This window comes from Mobula birostris, chromosome 6 (assembly GCF_030028105.1).
Source record: "Mobula birostris isolate sMobBir1 chromosome 6, sMobBir1.hap1, whole genome shotgun sequence".
NCBI lineage: Eukaryota > Metazoa > Chordata > Chondrichthyes > Myliobatiformes > Myliobatidae > Mobula > Mobula birostris.
The window spans coordinates 188,879,675-188,896,413 of record NC_092375.1 but is presented as its reverse complement, the minus strand read 5'-3'; the positions used below and the strand labels follow the sequence as shown (position 1 = coordinate 188,896,413).

The window sequence follows — 16,739 nt, the reverse complement described above, 5'->3', positions numbered from 1 at the left end:
CCTTCAGCATTAGAAAACAAAAGTACTTTTAAATTCTCTTGAAACTGGGAATCACTTACTAATATTCTCTCCATCATGTTTCTCAGGAACCTAAAAATGAAAATTAGAATAAGAAACATTTAAAATATTAAACAGTTCTAACATAAAAGAATTTCAACAACACAAAATACACTCAGGATAGTTATCAACATTCTGTATTTCTTAGATTAGATCTCAGTAAAGAATCTGTCAATACCAGAGACACTGATTGAGGCATCTTCTACCTCAAGCAAATAAACTTGGCAAAACTTGAACCTACCTCTCATTGATCTCTCATAGATTTCTGTCAAAAGGTAGCTGCCATTTTGAAGGCAGATGAACTAGAACAGCAAGAAGAGTCTTTAGTCATCAAAGATGACTTACTGAAGATCAGAAGGCAGTATCTTCAATAACAGCCTTCTTCCCATATGTGGACTTCCTGGAATATCTACTGCCATTTCCCTGAGCTGATCCATCGCTTTAGCTATAATATTTCTGATAAAACTCTCAAAAGGTGCTACTTGACCTGCTGAATATTTCCAGCATTTTCTATTTTATCGCAGATATCAAATTTCCATATTTTAACTTAATGAAATGCTTTTAAATGAGGACAGGAGAGAAATCTGCAAGGAACCCAGGCTCTCTAATGTAATTACAGTGAGAATTTATTATTAATTCAACAATTCATCGAGGAAATCATTTACGAATATAATTACATCTCTGGATAAACAAGGCAATGCCAAGTCAAACTTCCTGTACCCCTATGTTGGATTCTGAGGTTTTAATCCAAGGTTCTTTCAGAAGTCAGGAAAGAGGGACAAAACTTGTTACTTCAAGATCAGTTTATTAAGCATTAATAGAACAAAGAAAAATTGAAACGAACAGTGATGGGGTCTACTAAGTGAAGAGAGACAAAAGAACTAAGATAATGATGCCTTGTAGTCAGCTATATTTATACCCATATAGAATGAGAAAATTCCATTTAAATTTGGAGATAAGAGTTAAGCAATAAGAAAGAACTTATCCAAATTATGCAGCACCAAGAGAATCTTCCAGAGTCATAACTGTTCTATACGAATATGACCACTAAGGGATCAGTAAGGAATAGCTATATGTACAATCTGTGACCATTAGGAGGCATTTTAAACTGTTATGTGCATACAAGAACTACTTAAAATACAAGCAGATTTGCTAAACTGCAAAGATAACAAACAGTCTAATCTAAGAATTAAAAAGCCATACCCATCACCTACCATACATTAAATTGAATTGAATTGACTTAATTTCTTACATCCTTCACATACATGAGTAAAAATCTTTGTTACATCTCTGTCTGAATATGCAATGTACAATAGCATTGCAGTAAGATGTACAACAGAACAGTCAATATAGCATAGAAATACAATTGTGTCAGCATGAATTAATCAGTCTGATGGCCTGGTGGAAGAAGCTTCACCAGAGCCTGTTGGTCCTGGCTTTAATGCTGCGGTACTGTTTCCCGGATGGCAGCAACTGGGACAGTTGTGGCTGGGGTTACTCAGGTCTCCAGCGATAGTTCGGGCCCTTGTTATGCACCTGTCTCTGTAAATGTCCTGAAGAGTGATAAAGTATGACTCTGGCTATCTACAGATGCGCTGGGCTGTCCGCACCACTCTCTGCAGAGTCCTGCGATTGAGGGAAGTACACTTCCCATACCAGGCAGTGATGCAGCGACTCAGGAGAGCGCTCTCAATTAATTGAAAATCAGGCTGTTAACTCTTCAGAGAAGTGACTTATGGTTTGGGGGTGGGATGTTGATTTTCTATTTTTTTCAAAAAATTATTACCATAACTTTTGTGCTTCAGCTAATTGATGGACTTATTGTGAATAAATACTAATTAAGTCTGCGGTGGCCAGTGTGATCATGTTTGTTGTTGTGTGCTGGGGCAGCAGGCTGAGGGTAGCAGACACCAACAGAATCAACAAACTCATTCGTAAGGCCAGCGATGTTGTGGGGATGGAACTGGACTCTGACGGTGGTGTCTGAAAAGAGGATGCTGTCCAAGTTGCATGCCATCTTGGACACTGTCTCCCATCCACTACATAACATACTGATTGGGCAGAGGAGTACATTCAGCCAGAGACTCATTCCACCAAGATGCAACACAGAGCGCCGTAGAAAGTCATTCCTGCCTGTGGCCATCAAACTTTACAACTTCTCCCTTGGAGGGTCAGACACCCTGAGCTAATAGGCTGGTCCTGGACTTATTTCCTGGCATAATTTACATATTACTATTTAACTATTTATGGTTTTATTACTATTTATTATGGTGCAACTGTGACAAAAACCAATTTCCCCCGGGATCAATAAAGTATGACTATGACTATGACTATATGTGGAGTAATTTTTTGTAAATTATCTTATTTTAAATGAAGGGCATCTTCATTCAAGGTCAGTAATGAGGGATTTCACACAAGCTATCTATTTCTACACATACTAGAAAAATATTTTCAGAAAATTGTTTAAAATATACTTAACCTTCAAAAATTGTGCATTTGCTAACATTGTTTTCAGGAGCTTTAGCTCTGGCCCCTGATTAATATTTTTGCTGTTGTAAACCATAAACTGCAATCTATTAGTCACCATTCAATGATATGTTACAGACAATATCAACGACATCCTTTTGTCCACTTTGACTCCACCCATCTGTTTGCGTCCACTCAATGTCAAGTCAACGTGCATCCAATCTCATTGTAAATTGTCACTAAATTGCAGAGCTCCAATCTCTTGCTTCAAGAGTGTGGAAGAATTTAAGACTCTTTGGATATGTAGGGGTTAACCTAATACTGTAGCTTGTGAATGCTCTTAAAATTCAGCTAAAGTCCTTGATAATGTCTAAAGAAAAATGTTATGGCGCCGCATTTACGTAATGCTGTTGTTTGTTGAAATTTAGGCCAAGTTCAAAGTCACGTTGTTACATTTTAGGCCTAAGTTCACAGTCAAGCAATGTTATTGTTAAGTGCTTTTAGTTACGTACGCTGTGTCTATATAATGAAGCGTGTCTGAACACTAATCAGAGCTTTTGGGCACCGCTTTTAGGAAAAGAGGCTCTCCGTTATATAACGTATAAATGAAGTCCTTCAGTCTGAAACAATTCTATGAGTCGGCCTGATTTGTCTGTCTGCTGCTCCTGAGATTTTTCCGCAACAGAATGATGACGAGGATGGGATTGCGATAGGGTACGCTTGAGCAAAAGCAAGACAGCGGCTCTTACGCGATTCTAGGAAAAGAACCCTAGGCGGAAAAGGAGAAACAAGACAGAAAGGTGCCTTCCAAGTTGGGAAGGGAAATCAGTCTCCTAGCTGAAAGGGGGAGACTGGTGGTCTGTCTTCTGGCTGAAAGGGGGATGGCAGGGGGTGCTTGTGGGAGTAACAAGGTAGCTACCGATTAATTCCGTGACTGAACTGAGGGACCTGTGGAAAGACAGAAGAAACACACCAGTGAGCGCTCATTGTGTACATAGTGTGTATAAAGGAACTGAAATTAAAATCCTAACCAGGAAAAATGGGAAGTGCCAGCAGTTGATCGGCTAGCGCTGATCCTGCTAATAAACCGAAGAGTTCCGAAGGTATGACGAAGGCTTTGAACACTCAAGTGCAGGTAGGAAAAAGACCGCCAAAAAGAATAAAAAGATAAAACGGCACCACCAGCAAATAGGAGACCCTTGGTCCCGCCTGGATCCCCGGCAGATATGGTAATCAGAGAGACCGGAGCTAATCGTTATGCGGTAACAGTAGTGAGTGGTCACATGGGGATTGGCTGTATAGGGGAAATTTAATTTGAGACTAATCCAGCATTGGGAGGACACCACCCGAAATGGGGACAGTGACCCAAAATGGGATGCTGATTACATGTTAAGATGTTTTAAACGATGGAAGGAGGTGGCTAAAAGACACCAACCTCCAAAGAAAAAGAAGATTAAGCAGCCTGAAACAGAGAAGGCTGGGGCTGCAACGAAACCTGCCACGGGACTTTATCCCCAACTCCCCGTACCGGCGAGTGCCCCATTGGCTCCCAGTAGTGAAATAGACGATTTAATAATGACAACGACTGCCTTGGGACGACCCGCACCCACTCCTTACAACCCCCCATGCCAGAAATTCAGGCACCTAACACCCCCAGGGGAGCAGACATCACTGTAACGAGAGAAGGGTCTCAGGAAAGAGGAATTGAAGCCGAGGGAGCTGAAGGAAGTGTTAGTACTAGAGATGACTTAAAAAAGCGCCCGAAAAGGAAAAAAGAGGCAGGAAAAGAGAAAAAGAGAATGAAGGATAAGCTTTTAACAGACACCTTCATTGTATCTAAAACAGCCCCGCTTCCCCTGCAGACCCTTTGTAAATTAGGGGCAACACTGCACTGTAAAGCTGAGCTTCCTCAGATTGGGGTCCCTCAAATGCTAAAATTAATGAATGGGCGAGAAAAGGACAGTCCAGAACCCATACTACACTGTTGGCAGCTGGATAGTAATCTCTATGCTTGGCAAGTTCAGAGATTGTATGGCACATTGATAAGACGAGCCAACCTCTACACGCACAATCTGCAATACTTAATTAATAGCAGCCGAGAAAAGAAGCAGCTCCATTGCACGGTCTGTTACACTTTACAAACTGACCCGCACTATGATCAGGCTGTACACCCTTATTTAAACGGTAAAGCTGAAGGCAACACCATAAGTGTATTTTGGCCCCGAGGGATTAGAGCTCCTGGTAGATTTAGTAGAAGATCGGGAAAAAAAGATTCCGACTTGGGGACTCCTCAATGCCTCATTTGACAGTGGTCATAAAACTACCACCGAAGCCTAGAGATATCGGGACGATGGTAAAACGATTGGCGAAAGAAACCAAGGCTGTTTATACTATAACTCTGCCGGTACTGGGACAGGAAGTCCGAATAGAATTCTTTAACGAAAAGGAGGGGAGAATTATGTTAAAGTCCGAGAGCCGGGAAACAACCTTTGAAAAGCAACAGCCACCACCAGAAGACCCTCTACTTCCCCCTAGAGCCTGAGCGCGAGTACCAGGGAACCTATGGGCCCAACATGTAGAATGAAGGAATGGCCCAATCATGTAGGAATGGCCCAAGCAGCTCCGGAGCATAAAGTTACTCTAAAAAGAACGTGCCACTGCCCTGTATTAAACAGTACTGTATCACTACTGAAGCTGAAGAAGGTGTCGCTCTAGTATTTGACACATTGCAGCAAGAAGTGCTGGTGAAGACACAAAGCATGTATAACACCCCTATATTACCTATCCCAAAAACTGGCCGGAGAAATTAATGGCGTACTGTGCAGGACCCAAGAGCCATTAATAAGATAGTCATCCCTATCACTCCGCTGGCGCCGGACACCAACATTATGCTTACTTCTATACTTACTAGTACCTTTACTGTAATCGATCGGTGCTCAGCATTTTTCTCCATACCTTTGCATGAGGATAGCCAGTATTTATTTGCCTTTACTTAAAGAATGAGCAATATACGTGGACACGTCTGCCCCAGGGATATACCGAAAACCCCGCAGTTTATGCTGCAGCAGTTAAAAATGATTTGGCTGAATGCCAGCTGTCCGAATATTCCACGCTGATTCAGTATGCAGACAACATCCTGATAGCTTCTGCTACAGGGCCACAATGTCTGACCGATTCTTTAACACTCCTTGAACTTTTGGCGAGAAGAGAGCACAGGGTGCCTGTGGAGAAAATGCAGTTTTGCCAAGAGACTGTCCAGTACCTTGGATTCCAGCTCAGTAAAGGTTGGCGAAGTTTGGGAAGGGATCGAATAAAAGCAATAAAGAAGGTCCCAGTCCCCAAAACAAAAAAAATGACATCCTTTCTTTCCTGGGCATGGCAGGGCACGGTTGACAGTGGATTCCCGAATACCGGGAGAGGGATGCAGTAATGCGTTCTGCTACATTGAAAACGGAGCCCCTCATCGTAGAGTGGACACCTGAAAGGGAGAAAGCCTTCCATGACCTAAATGTAATGGTAGAAAAAATCTATTCCTATTGTATTGGATCACCTGTGTACTGTGATAGTACCCCATGCCGTAATGCTACTGTTGAATTCAGCTGCTACTCAGCATTTTACTACGGCCAGAAGGACAGGTTATTAAGTGATTCTTCTCTCTCGATCCGACTGTACGTACAAAAGATCTCCGGCTATTAATCCAGCTACTTTTGTTCAATTACCATCTGCACAGCAGGATGGGGATGACCATGACTGTCTGCTCGCAGTGGAGGCCACTACTACTCCCCCACCAGGTCTGAGAAGCGAACCTATTGATGACCCTGATTTAATCATTTTCACAGATGGTTCTTTGCACCGCCCAAGAGATGATCTGTTGCTGGCAGGGTATGCTATAGTAACTCCCCACAAGACAGTAGCAGCTTATGCCTTGAAAATAGGAGGGAGGCAGGCGGCAGAACTCTATGCCGTTACCCGAGCTTGCTTCAATTTTGGCCTAAGGAAAAGCTGCCAATGTTTATTCTGACTCACGTTATGCGTTTGGGATAGCACATGACTATGGGCGATTGTGGAAAAATGGAGGATTTATCACCTCGTCGGGGAAAGCGATTAAACACGCCTCCTTCGTACTGAACCTTTTAGAAGCTATACAGTTGCCACAGACTTTAGTAATAATTAATTGCGAGGCACACGCCTCAGCCGACAATGAGGTCTCCAAGGAAATCGGTTTGAAGACATGGTAGCAAAACAGGTGGCCCTTCAGCGACAACCTGTGCTACAGACCCCTCGGGCTGAATCGGGAGGGAAGGAGCCCCCTGTGTGTATGGACGTCCAGCAGTTCCAGGAAACCCAAAATCTTGCCTCACAGCAAGAGAAATGTGCCTGGAGCAAATCTGCATGTTACCAGAATACCGGACTATGGCGTCACCCAGACGGCCGAGTAGTGTGCCCGCATAGTTTATTTTTGCCCCTGCTCGCCTGGCACATGGCCAGGCTCACATGGGCAAAGGAGGGATGCAGCATGCCATCACTCAACAATGGTACGCCCCAGGGATAACAGTAACTATCGAGAAGGTAGCACAAACTTGTTTAGTTTGCCAGCAAAACAATGGAGGAAAGCCGCCCGCTAGATTTGATCACCTGCCCCAACCGGGAAATTATACCTAGGTTTGGAATTCCCCTAGGGATAAATAGCGACAGGGGAACCCATTTTACAACTAAAGTAGTGCAGGGACTGAAGGAAACCTTGGGGTTCCAGTAGAAATTGCATATCCCCTACCAGCCTCAGTCCTTAGGTGTGGTGGAAAGAGCAAACGGAGAAATAAGAGCGGCTTTGACAGAAATTTGTCAGCAAAATGATTTCAGATGGCCAGAGGCAATGCCCCTAGTAACGTACACTCTGCAAAAATCAGAAGAATAGAAATAAAGGACTTACCCCTCATGAAATTTTGATGGGGCACTCTATGACAACAGGAACTAAGCCCCATGGTCCCAGAAAAGGTAGTGCTAATATGGAATGATGAGAAGATACTGAAATATGCACAAGCAATGTGTCAGAAGGCAGGGAAATTGTATGAGAGGGTCCGGCAAGCCCAGGCACCTTTTAACTGAAGGTAACATGCATCTGTTCAGCCGGCAGATAGAATATATGTGAGATCAGTGAATAAAGATTCTTTCTCTCCCAGGTGGAAAGGTCCCTACCCAATGCTACTAACAACCCGGACCACGGTAAAGGTTGAAGGAAAAGGAGAATGGATTCAGGCTACTAGGTGCAAACTGCACCAGGAGTTAGAGGACAAGAAGGTATGAAGCTGACAAGCCAGATGCTTTTATGGGGGGTGATACTGGGGGGAGTTAGTATGGCCTTATCCAAAAATACCTTTTTGCTTTTATGTCACACTTATGCCAGTCAACAAAGTGAAGAGTTGGACTCTTGTTGGGTGTGTGTAAAGATACCTCAGCACACCGCCCAGGGAATGTCCCTGGAATGGGTCCCCCTGAACGGAAGAGAAATGCTTTCTGTGAGACTTATGAACCAATTTAACACATCATATTCCAACTTTAGAACAAGAGATTGGCAGAAGATGATAAAGGACTGTGATGTCAGTGAAGAGGATTCTGGATGTACCTGTTTCAAAGGATGGTACCTCCATACCTCAACGGAGGGGAAAAGAATGTCCTCCTTTGAGTTAATAATTACACAGAAAACTGTAAATGGAATTTGTTATGGTAATACAGCGGGCGACGTTTTGGGTAATAGCTCTTGTACTGAACAGAGGCGGTATGTGGGGAAAGAGCTTATCCTTGGTTTCCAGGGCCGCCAGGCAAAAATGGGAATGTGTCCCCAGGAAATTGGATAGGTTGCTGTTATTTGGTGCCCTCCATATATAGTGCCCTCCATGCATCCTATAAAAGATATATCGCAACACCCTTATTTAAGGCAAAGTAAGCGAGGGATAACGGAAAGTGAAAGGCTTTGGATGGTAGCATTTCCCTCATATGGTGTGACCCAAAATTTGTGAGAAAGTATTCATATGGCAGCCGCTCTAGAGAAGTTGGCCAATGACACTGCTGATGCGCTAACTGACGTGCAGACACAAGTGAAAGACCTAACAACGGAGGCAGTTGGCCCTTAGAATGGTGGCCTTGCAAAATAGAATGGCCCTGGACCTACTCTTAGCTGAAAAAGGAGGAACATGCGCCATGGTAGGGCAGGAATGTTGTACTGTACTTATATTCCCGATGCCTTAGAAAACATAACTGACTTTAGTCAACACATAAGAGGAAAAATTGAGGAGAGTAGAAAAATAAGGAAACAGCTTAAGAATTTTGGTTCAGCAATGAAATGGTGGAAAATAATAGAGGGATGGTTTTCTGGCTGGGGAAGCTGGATTACCCATGGCATAATTATAGTGGTAATGGTATGTGTTTTAGGATGCTGTTTATGTGGAGCATTATGATTGTGTTGTTACCAGTTAATGAAAAGAGCCTTACTCGGACCTGAAAATGTCCCTGTGATACCCCAGATGGAGAGAGAAATACGCAGTAGGCGAAACTGGTGGGGAGAGAAGGTACCTCCTGGCAAAGAAAGACCAGAGGGATATGAACCCCACTGTGAGGAAGAGGAGGAAATACCTCATGAGGAGTATTGATCTGAAAGGATCAAAAAGGAGGGAATTGTGGAAGAATTTAAGACTCTTTGGATATGTAGGGGTTAACCTAATAGCTTGCGAATGCTCTTAAAATTCAGCTAAAGTCCTTGCTCTTAGAATTTATCTGAAAGCCCTTTAGTTGACGAATCTCATAGAATTTTTTGAGGATGTAACTAGTAGAGTGGATAGGGGAGAACCAGTGGATGTGGTATATTTGGATTTTCAAAAGGCTTTTGACAAGGTCCCACACAGGAGATTAGTGTGCAAACTTAAAGCACACAGTATTGATGTGGATGGAGAATTGGTTGGCAGACAGGAAGCAAAGAGTGGGAATAAACGGGACCTTTTCAGGATGGCAGGCGGTGACTAGTGGGGTACCGCAAGGCTCAGTGCTGGGACCCCAGTTGTTTACAATATATATTAATGACTTAGACAAGGGAATTAAATGCAGCATCTCCAAGTTTGCAGATGACACGAAGCTGGGTGGCAGTGTTAGCTGTGAGGAGGATGCTAAGAGGATGCAGGGTGACTTGGATAGGTTAGGTGAGTGGGCAAATTCATGGTAATGCAATTTAATGTGGATAAATGTGAGGTTATCCACTTCGGTGGCAAGAACAGGAAAACAGATTATTATCTGAATGGTGGCCGATTAGGAAAAGGGGAGGTGCAACGAGACCTGGGTGTCATTGTACACCAGTCATTGAAAGTGGGCATGCAGGTACAGCAGGCGGTGAAAAAGGCGAATGGTATGCTGGCATTCAAAGCAAGGGGATTCGAGTACAGGAGCAGGGCAGTACTACTACAGTTGTACAAGGTCTTGGTGAGACCACACCTGGAGTATTGTGTGCAGTTTTGTTCCCCTAATCTGAGGAAAGACATTCTTGCCATAAAGGGAGTACAAAGAAGTTTCACCAGATTGATCCCTGGGATGGCAGGACTTTCATATGATGAAAGACTGGAATGACTAGGCTTGTACTCTCTGGAATTTAGAAGATTAAGGGGGAATCTGTTTGAAACGTATAAAATACTAATGGGATTGGACAGGCTAGATGCAGGAAGATTGTTCCCGATGTTGGAGAAGTCCAGAACGAGTGGTCACAGTTTGAGGATAAAGGGGAAGCCTTTTAGGACCGAGATGAGGAAAAACTTCTTCACACAGAGAGTGGTGAATCTGTGGAATTCTCTGCCACAGGAAACAGTTGAGGCCAGTTCATTGGCTATATTTAAGAGGGAGTTAGATATGGCCCTTGTGGCTAAAGGGATCAAGGGGTATGGAGAGAAGGCAGTTACAGGGTTCTGAGTTGGATGATCAGCCATGATCATACTGAATGGTGGTGCAGGCTCAAAGGGCCTAATGGCCTACTCCTGCACCTATTTTCTATGTTTATGTTTCTATAATGTCTAAAGAAAAATGTTATGGCGCCGCATTTACATAATGCTGTTGTTTGTTGAAACTTAGGCCAAGTTCAAAGTCACGTTGTTTGTCACATTTTAGGCCTAAGTTCAGAGTCAAGCAATGTTATTGTTAAGTGCTTTTAGTTACGTACGCTGTATCTATATAATGAAGTGTGTCTGAACGCTAACCAGAGCTTCTGAATACTGCTTTTAGGAAAAGAGGATCTCCGTTATATAACGTATAAATAAAGTCCTTTAGTCTGAAACAATTCTCTGAGTCGGCCTGATTTGTCTGTCTGCTGATCCTGAGATTTTTCCGCAACAAAGAGGAATTCATTTCTTTGTTTAACTTCTTCCTTGCTGCAATCTGCAAGGAGGCATGGGATCCAAGGGGACATTGCTTTGTGGATCCAGAATTGGCTTCCCACAGAAGGCAAAGAGTGGTTGTAGACGGGTCATCTTCTGCATGGAGGTCAGACACCAGTGGAGTGCCTCAGGGATCTGTTCTGGGACCCCTCCTCTTCATGATTTTATAAATGATCTGGATGAAGAAGTGGAGGGATGGGTTAGTAAATTTGCTGATGACACAACAGTTGTGGGTGTTGTGAATAGTGTGGAGGGCTGTCAGAGGATACAGCGGGACATCGATATGAAGCAAAACTGGGCTGAGAAGTGGCAGATGGAGCTCAACCCAGATAAATGTGTGGTTCATTTTGGGAAATCAAATATGATGGCAGAATATACAGTAGACTCTTGGCAGTGTGGAGGATCAGAGGGATCTTGGGATCCAAGTCCATAGGACACTCAAAGCTGCTGCACAGGTTAAATGTTTGGTTAAGGAGGTGTACTGGCTTTCATCAACTGAGTTCAAGAGCCGAGAGGTAATGTTACAGCTATATAGGACCCTGATGAGGCCCCATTTGGAGTACTGTGCTCAGTTCTGATCACCTCACTACAGGAAGGATGTGGAAACTATAGAAAGGGTGCAGAGGAGATTTACAAGGACGTTGCCTGCATTGGGGAACATGCCTTATGAGAATAGGTTGAGTGAACTCGGCCTTTTCTCCTTGGAGCGACATAAGATGAGAGGTGACCTGATAGAGGTGTATAAGATGATGAGAGGCATTGATCGTGTGGATAGTCAGAGGCTTTTTCCCAGGGCTGAAGTGGCTGACACAAGAGGGTACAGTTTTAAGGTGCTTGGAAGTAGACACAGAGGAGACGTCAGGGGTAAGTTTTTTTACGCAGAGAGTGTTGAGTGTGTGGAATGGGCTGCCGGCGGCAGTGGTGAAGGCGGATACAATAGAGTCTCTTAAGAGACTCCTGGACAGGTACATGGAGCTTAGAAAAACAGAGGGCTATGGGTAACCCTAGGTAATTTCCAAAGTAAATACATGTTTGGCACAGCATTGTGGGTCGAAGGGCCTGTACTGTGCTGTAGGTTTTCTATGTTTCTATGTTTGTAATCTCATAAATCCCCTCGCTTCAGAACTCAGTATAAATGTTATAGGATGGATAAACAACACTATAATTCTCAATTAGGTCATTACTGTCGGGACTGTCTGGGTTGGATCTGGGTCTCCATCATGGCAATCCAGAACTCTACCATGGTACCCAAGGGGCTGCATGACAAATGAAGCCAGGTGCAGATATCACACAGCAGGCCAGAATGAATATTCAGACAGGTACTTTACTAGATATTTTACCTTTCCAGCATAAATACACAATAAATTCAATAACTCAACTCAGAAGGCCAGGCAGTGATTCAACGGGGAAACATGAGGGGAAACTTCTTCACTCAGAGGTCTGTGAGAGTGTGGAATGAGCTGCCAGTGCAAGTGGTGCATGCAAACTCGATTTCAATGTTTATGAGAAGTTTGGGTAGGTTCATGATAGTCAGGGTATGGAGAGCTATGTTCCGGGTGCAGGTCAATGGGAGTAGGCAATTTAAATGGTTCAGCACAGACTAGATTGGCCAAAGAGCCTGTTTCTGTGCTGTACTTTTCTATGACTGTATAACAAAAACATGAGTCAAAATGGAGCAGGCGAGCAATTGAACAAAAAACAGCAGACAGAATCCAAAGTTCTAAAATAAAACATGTCCAAAATACAAAACTAGCAACACAAGGGCAAAAAACACTCAAACGTATACAGCACTGGATTATAAGACAGGCATGTTATCAAGCGTTAACTCAAAGAATTGAGCAAAGGACAGCACCATTCACACAGATTAAATGTTCAGAGATACTAGGCACAGGTGTGGTCAATTACCATACAAGAAACACAGCAAGACTCAAAGGTTTAGAAACCAAATGGCCACTGGGGCTTCTAGTGAGCTTCTAGAAGGCTTTAATTACTGCACAAGTAACATAGCAAAGCTCAAATGTTGAGAAACCAGAAGCTCACTGAAGGCTTCTAGTAGCCAACAATGTGATGGATCCCAAAGTTCTGATAATAACCAGAACAGGAACTCAATAAATCTTGGAAATGTCAGACTCCTTCAGGAACCCATCTCAATCTCATTGAAATTCATAATGCATCTCCGTTGACAATTTTGTCAACCCAGTGCTATTACTAGAACATAGCCTCTCTGATACATACTCCCCTAACTTAACAGCACATGGAATTCAATATGTAAAGCCACTATCACTGTCGAGATATGAACAGTAAAATCAGAGGAAGTATCAATAGAAAGAGAGAATTCAGTGGTGTCATCTAAAAAGGTTAACTTTTCATTGAATCACAAACATGCAAGAGTTTAAATTACAATAGGAAGCCATTTGGTTAATCAGACAATGTCTACTGAAGAAGAAATATTACAACTAACCCTACTTCCCAACTGTTGGTTTATCGTGTAATGACATAAAGTGCTGCTTTAGATTTTTACTAAATGTGTTGGAGGTTTCTTGACTTTTCAGGTGACATTCCAGTTCCCCACTTATTGTGGATGAAATTATTTCCTCAATACCCTTCTAATCCTTCTCCTAATAGATTAAATCCACGCCTGGATGCACGTTGCCTTGACATCGAGAGTGGATGCAAACAGATGGGTGGAGTCAAACTGGACAAAAGGATGTTGTTGATATTGTCTGTTACATGTCACTGAATGGTGACCAATAGATTGTACTTTACGGATTACAACTGCAAAAGTATTAATCAGGGGCCAGAGCTACAGCTCCAAATTATTAATCTTCTTAGAAGCATCTTCTACTATCCTCAATTCCCAGTAATCTATCAGCATGCCCACGTAAAGAGATGGCCTTAAGCCACTGTTTCCTTCCTTGTTACTCTAAGCATCTTAAGGTACACATAATCTATGGATGATATTTCACATTCATCATTTATGTGTTATTGTTATGCTCCTCTTTTGATAAAGTCAATACCAATCATTAACATAGGACAATGTCCTTGCCTTCTGCTTCCTCAAACACAGCACCAGTTTATGCTCCAATAGAATTACTTTATCTTTTGTTTTCTTGTCCTTTGTGAACTGATCACAAATACAGTTCCTTGTAAGAAATATTCAGCCCTCAACTTTTGTTCACAACAATGAGTATTACAACCAGGGATTTTGATCAATTTAACTGAGAATTTTAATTTGTAAATTACAAGCTCCTTTTTTTCCCCACAGTACAGCCCAAAAAATAAGGAAAATTGTCAAGCATGAAAAGCCAAAAGTTCAAAAACTGAAATGTCAGGAGTTCAAAAGTATTCATTCCCCTTTGCTCAGTATTTAGTTGAACCATCTGTCACAGCTATTACAGCCAGTAGTCTTTATGGATCAGTCTCTATCAGCCTTGCACAACATCAGACCACTCCTCCTCACAAAATTGCTCAAGCCATGCCAGGTTAGTTGGGGGGTAGTGATGGACACCAATTTTGAGGTCTTGCCAGAGATATTGGATCAGGTTAAGGTCAGGACTCCGACTGGACCATTCAAGGACATCAATTTTCCACACTTGAAGCAACTCCATGGTTGCTCGGTCAGTGCGCTTTGGGTCGTTGTCCTGCTAAAATGCAAATTTCCTCCCCAGTTTAAGCTTTCTGGCAGAGGCTAGCAGGTTTTTATCTAGGATCTCTCTGTATTTAGCAGCGTTCATCTTTCCGTCAATCCTAACCAGATTTCCGGTCCCTGCTGCTGAAAAGCACCCTATAGCATGATGGTATCACCACCATACTTTACAGTAGGGATGTGTTACCTGGCTGATGTGCAGTATTAGATTTATGCCACATGTACCACTTAATGTTGAGGCCAAAAAATTCCACTTTAATCTCATCTGACCATAAGACCTTCTTCCACATCTTTACAGTATATTTAAAGTGACACTTTGCAAAGTCTTGACAGGCAAGTATATGCTTTTTCTTTTAGCCAGGGCTTCTTCCTTGCCCCTCTTCCATAAATACGTTTTTTGTGCAAGGCCTTAGGGATGGTGAAGCCATGAACATCATCTCCAGTTGCAGCCAGTGACTTCTGCAGCTCACTCAGAGTGACTGTTGGTGTCACAGTGGCCTCTCTTACAAGTGCCATTCTTCTCCGTTGACTAAGTTCAGAGGGGAGGCCTGCCCTAACCAATTGCAAAAGGGATGAATACATTTTTCAGCTTGACAATTTAGGATTTTAATTTTTGGTAAATTGTTGACAGGTATTGGAATTTCTTTGACTTGACATGGTGCACAATATTTTGTAGATTAGCTCAAAAGAATTCTATTTCAATACATTTTAAAGTTAGAAATTAAGACCATAAAATGTGAAACTATTTGTGGGGGGGCTGAATACTTTTTTCAAGGCACTGCATTTTTTCAGCTTTAATTGACAATAATGTTTTCATATGCTCTCTTTTCTCTGCTAATTTGCTTTCTATTATCAGGTTCTATATTTGTATTGGTCTTTGCAGTACCAAGGTCTGATCAACTGACATAAATTTCCTTTTTTGAATTTATTCCTGTGTTGAATGCTCCTCAATAGCCAGTGGTTGTTAGGAAAGGGTGGCTACATTTTGAAGTCTCCATCTATTTTCTGTGAGAACATACTTGCTTTGGACTCTCCACTGTCTCTGCAAGGCAGGGTGGAGATACGTCTCTATCACAGGAGGTATAAAGTGCTCCTTCACTTGCCTGCAGGTCAGCCTTGGACAAGGTGAAGCACCTGCTTAGCTTCCTCCCCACTACTGATCGGGGTTACATGAAGCCATTGGAGCAGCTGGTGCATATCACATATCCTGGTTATGCGACCACTGATATCAGGCAGACAATCTCTGAAGAGTCTGGGGTCACCCATCTTGTAAAGTCACTGCCCAGAAGAAGACAATGGCAAGCCACTTCTGTAGAAAAATTTACCAAGAACAATCATGGTCAGGGAAAGAGAATGATCGCCCACGTCATATGGCATGGCACATTACGAACAAGCAAACTGTCTCTGCATGCATCTAATTTGCTTGAAACTGACTTAACTTCAAACAACTTTTCTAAATAGAACTATTTAGAAATTATAAAGTAATTTTATTCCAAAATAAGTTTACCTTTTCTGTTTTTCCAACCAAATTCTTTGAATCCAAAGTAAAAGATTCTTCTGAAGGGATTTTGATGTTAAGTTTAATTTCTTCATTTTTGTATGGAACACTTGTATTTGCAGCAATTGCTTTTAACACTAGGTAGAAGAGAAAATCTATTATCATACTGCTATTAGTATCAATTTAGGAATTCCAACAATATCTCATACTTTTACAAAAAGTAGACTATCTCTTTAGGTCTGGATTATGACATATATCAATTATATCCTCCTTACCAGTTTGAAAACATTTTGATCAGTAGTAAAAGCCAAATTTATTATGTGGATATTTCATTCTGTTACAGGTGGGTTGAATTTTTAAAACAAGTAATGGAACAGGGAAAATCCATTTTGCCTATCCAATCATTTCCACATTTACAAATTAAGGGTATAAATCTATTTCAACTCTCAAAAAACCCCAAAACTAACAAATTTCTCTGGAGAGTTATGAGAACACAAATTCTAGAGTTTGGAGCAAAAAAAAAACTGTTGGAAGAACTCAACAGGTCCAGAAGTAACTGAATTAAAAGTGATGGTTGAAATTTAGGATTGAAACCCTGCAGTACAAAGGATAGAAAGCCAGTGCATGGAAATGAGAAGGGTGGGTGGTGAGACAGAGGTTGGTA

General features: G+C 42.2%; 1 protein-coding gene across 1 annotated transcript in view; it reads right to left on the bottom strand.

Moving 5' to 3' along the window:
• parp9 (poly(ADP-ribose) polymerase family member 9) overlaps positions 1-16,739 on the bottom strand; it is a 73,428-nt gene that overhangs the window by 54,196 nt on the left and 2,493 nt on the right. Inside the window, exons 2-3 of the mRNA XM_072262104.1 lie at positions 16,085-16,212; positions 60-90 (exon numbers count right to left, since the gene is read on the bottom strand). Coding sequence (XP_072118205.1) covers positions 60-90; positions 16,085-16,212 — 159 coding nt within the window. The remainder of the gene's footprint in view (positions 1-59; positions 91-16,084; positions 16,213-16,739) is intronic.